This window comes from Physcomitrium patens, chromosome 1 (assembly GCF_059467195.1).
Source record: "Physcomitrium patens ecotype Gransden chromosome 1, ASM5946719v1, whole genome shotgun sequence".
In the NCBI taxonomy this organism is placed as follows: domain Eukaryota; kingdom Viridiplantae; phylum Streptophyta; class Bryopsida; order Funariales; family Funariaceae; genus Physcomitrium; species Physcomitrium patens.
Window position 1 is genome coordinate 27,816,039 of NC_143410.1, and position 2,942 is coordinate 27,818,980.

Here is a 2,942-nt window from a genome sequence, read left to right on the forward strand (position 1 = left end):
ATTGGATGCCCCATTCGATGACCACTGGATGGAGCCCTACTCCGTAAAAATCATTGCATGGAATATTCTCCAGGAGGAATGAACAATATCGGAAGCGATTTTTTTGAATCCTGAACCAGGTGGTCACTGAGGTTAACGCAAAAATAGATTATCGATAAGCAGGAGACGGGATGATACCGGCATGAAAAACTCCGCCAAATGATGCTTTGTGGATAGGCACGACAGAATATTCCGGAGCGCAGATTGACTTCTACCCAGAATGATCTACTTTTCACTACACCCTTCACGCATGTCACCACATTCATCAATATCTTCTAGGTCCATCCGTTCACGTTATAGCCATGCGCATCCTTTGGCGATTAGGTAGGGTCGCCTACTTGTCACCAGCGCAGATATTCTTCCTGTCGTAGTCCGTCATCACTGTAGACAATCAAGGTGACCATCTTCTGTGCATCTCGCTTCCGCAGATGCTCGCCCTGCCGCTGATGCAATCGTACATCAGAAATCTTTTCTAAATATCTATCTATTGGTGCATCGATTTGCCGAGTTGCGTTGCCTTTGAGGCAGTTTACGCGTGCACTTGTTGGCGGCTGTGCTTGCATTTCTTCATTGGTCATCTGGGTTTGAGCTTGCGGGGAGATTTGATTGTTAGCACATTTCTCAAGGACATGGCAGTCTCAGCGAATGCTAACGGCCAGGAGGTCTCGGCAGCCAAGAAGGATGCAGTGAGGGATAAGTCTGTGTATAGCCCAGTTCAGACGAGTCGGATTGACCACACACCAACGCTGCCCTCTGTGTTGCAAGGCAACTTCAAGCTCAATCATGGGCCTCCTTCGACTTCGGCGGGACAACCTGAGGAGATACAGAAGTTGTTTCCATGCTTATTCGGGCAACCCTCGGTGCAGATTGTGAAGAGCGATAGCCCATCGTACAATGTGGACCAAAAGTTGAAGGTTGGGGTGGTGCTGTCAGGCGGACAAGCTCCCGGGGGTCACAATGTGATCGCAGGGTTCTTCGATTATCTCCAGGCGCACGCCCCCGGGAGTGTGTTGTATGGGTTTAAGGGCGGCCCTGCCGGGATTATGCGTAACAAGGTGGTGGAGATTACTGCTGAGTTTCTGTATCCTTACAGAAACCAGGGAGGGTTCGATATTATTTGCAGTGGCAGGGATAAGATTGAGACGCCGGAGCAATTTCAGCAAGCTGTAGATACTGTGACGAAGTTGGACCTGGATGGGCTGGTGGTGATTGGAGGCGATGACTCCAACACGAATGCTGCCCTCCTTGGCGAGTACTTCAGATCGAAGAAAGTGAAGTGTCATGTCATTGGATGTCCGAAGACCATTGACGGGGATTTGAAGTCGGTGGAGGTCCCCATCAGCTTCGGATTCGACACTGCATGCAAGATATACGCTGAGATGATCGGCAACATTATGGTGGATGCTCGATCGACCGGCAAATATTATCATTTCGTCCGGCTCATGGGCAGAGCTGCCTCCCACATCACCCTGGAGTGCGCGCTGCAAACGCATCCTAATGTGGCCATTATTGGGGAGGAGGTGAACTCGCAAAACAAGACCCTGAGGGAAGTTACCAACAGCATTGCGGATTTGGTGTGCCAGCGCGCGGAGATGGGGAAGCATTATGGCGTGGTGCTGATCCCCGAGGGACTTATCGACTTCATCCCGGAGATCCAACATCTCATTTCAGAGCTCAACGAAATCCTCGCCAATCAAGGCTGCGACGAGCATGGACACTGGAAGAGCACCTTAAAACCTCCCTCTCGGGCACTCTTCGACTCTCTTCCCCACAGCATTCAGGAGGAGCTGCTTTTGGAGCGAGATCCCCACGGCAACGTCCAAGTCTCTCGAATCGAGATGGAGAAGATGCTGATCTCCATGATCGAAACTGAACTCTTCGCCCGCAAACACGAGGGGAGTTACTCCGGCCAATTCAAGGGCCAAGCGCATTTCTTCGGCTACGAGGGACGATGTGGAATGCCCACCAACTTCGACACTACGTATTGTTACGCCCTCGGGTACGCCGCAGGAGCTCTCATGCATTTGGGCCAGACAGGATTGATTGCCTCTGTGGCCAATCTCACCGCACCAGCGTCAGAATGGACCGTTGGCGGGACCGCCCTGACCCAGCTCATGGACGTTGAGAGGCGAAACGGGAAGAACAAGCCCGTGATTAAGAAGGCTATGGTGGAGCTCAACGGCGCCCCATTCAAAAAATTCGCATCTGTACGCGACGCTTGGGCTGTGGAGGACAGCTACGTGAGCCCCGGCCCGATCCAGTTCGCAGGCCCCACGTCTGACGACACCAACTTTACGTTGAAGCTCGAACTCGGCGCTCCGGTGGACGTGTAGCTGCTGAACACTTCGATCAACAGGAATGCAGCAATGGCCTTGCAAGTTTAGGGCTTTGAAGCGCGTTCCTCATCCTCCCCCGGCCCTACACAAAACCCAGCTTGCCATTTGCCTTCCCCTTGTCCATTGCCAGGATTGCATCCTGCGCATGGACGCTGTGCGATACTGCTTTCAGGTTGTTGGGTGCATGTTTAGGGTTTGGCCTCTTCCATGTCAAGCCCCTCCAGCCATGACATGTGTAACTCCGCTTTTCCTACATTTTTGAAAGGATAACACGGTTCCGGAACTGTTCAATTCATTAGCTACAACTATTTTTACAATTATCTTTACTGTTTTGTTGTGTGCGTGTGTGTGTGTTACCATTACTCCCTTAACTCGAACCTTCCGTTTTGAGCTCTAGAATCAGAGGCTTGTGGTCCTTGGTTGTTTGTGTTTGTGAATGAATCAAGCTTACCGTTTCTTCCATGTATTATTTTCACACTCATTTGTGCTCTAGCGTTGCATATTCTAACTTTATAACAGGAGTTATTGTTTTATTTGTCTTAGTCCATGTGTTTTGCTGCAGTTATC

The 2,942-nt window shown here is 50.7% G+C and overlaps 1 protein-coding gene across 1 annotated transcript; it reads left to right on the top strand.

Moving 5' to 3' along the window:
• Positions 1–366: 366 nt before the first annotated feature.
• On the top strand, positions 367–2,680 carry LOC112281835 (pyrophosphate--fructose 6-phosphate 1-phosphotransferase subunit beta). Its single transcript, XM_024518774.2, has one exon. The coding sequence runs from the start codon at positions 669–671 to the stop codon at positions 2,370–2,372; it is 1,704 nt and encodes a 567-aa protein (XP_024374542.1). The 5' UTR covers positions 367–668; the 3' UTR covers positions 2,373–2,680.
• The last annotated feature ends 262 nt before the right edge of the window (positions 2,681–2,942 follow it).

Bases quoted from the DNA above. Each gene is read 5' to 3' on its own strand.
- LOC112281835 (XM_024518774.2), top strand. From the start codon at position 669: ATGGCAGTCTCAGCGAATGCTAACGGCCAGGAGGTCTCGGCAGCCAAG.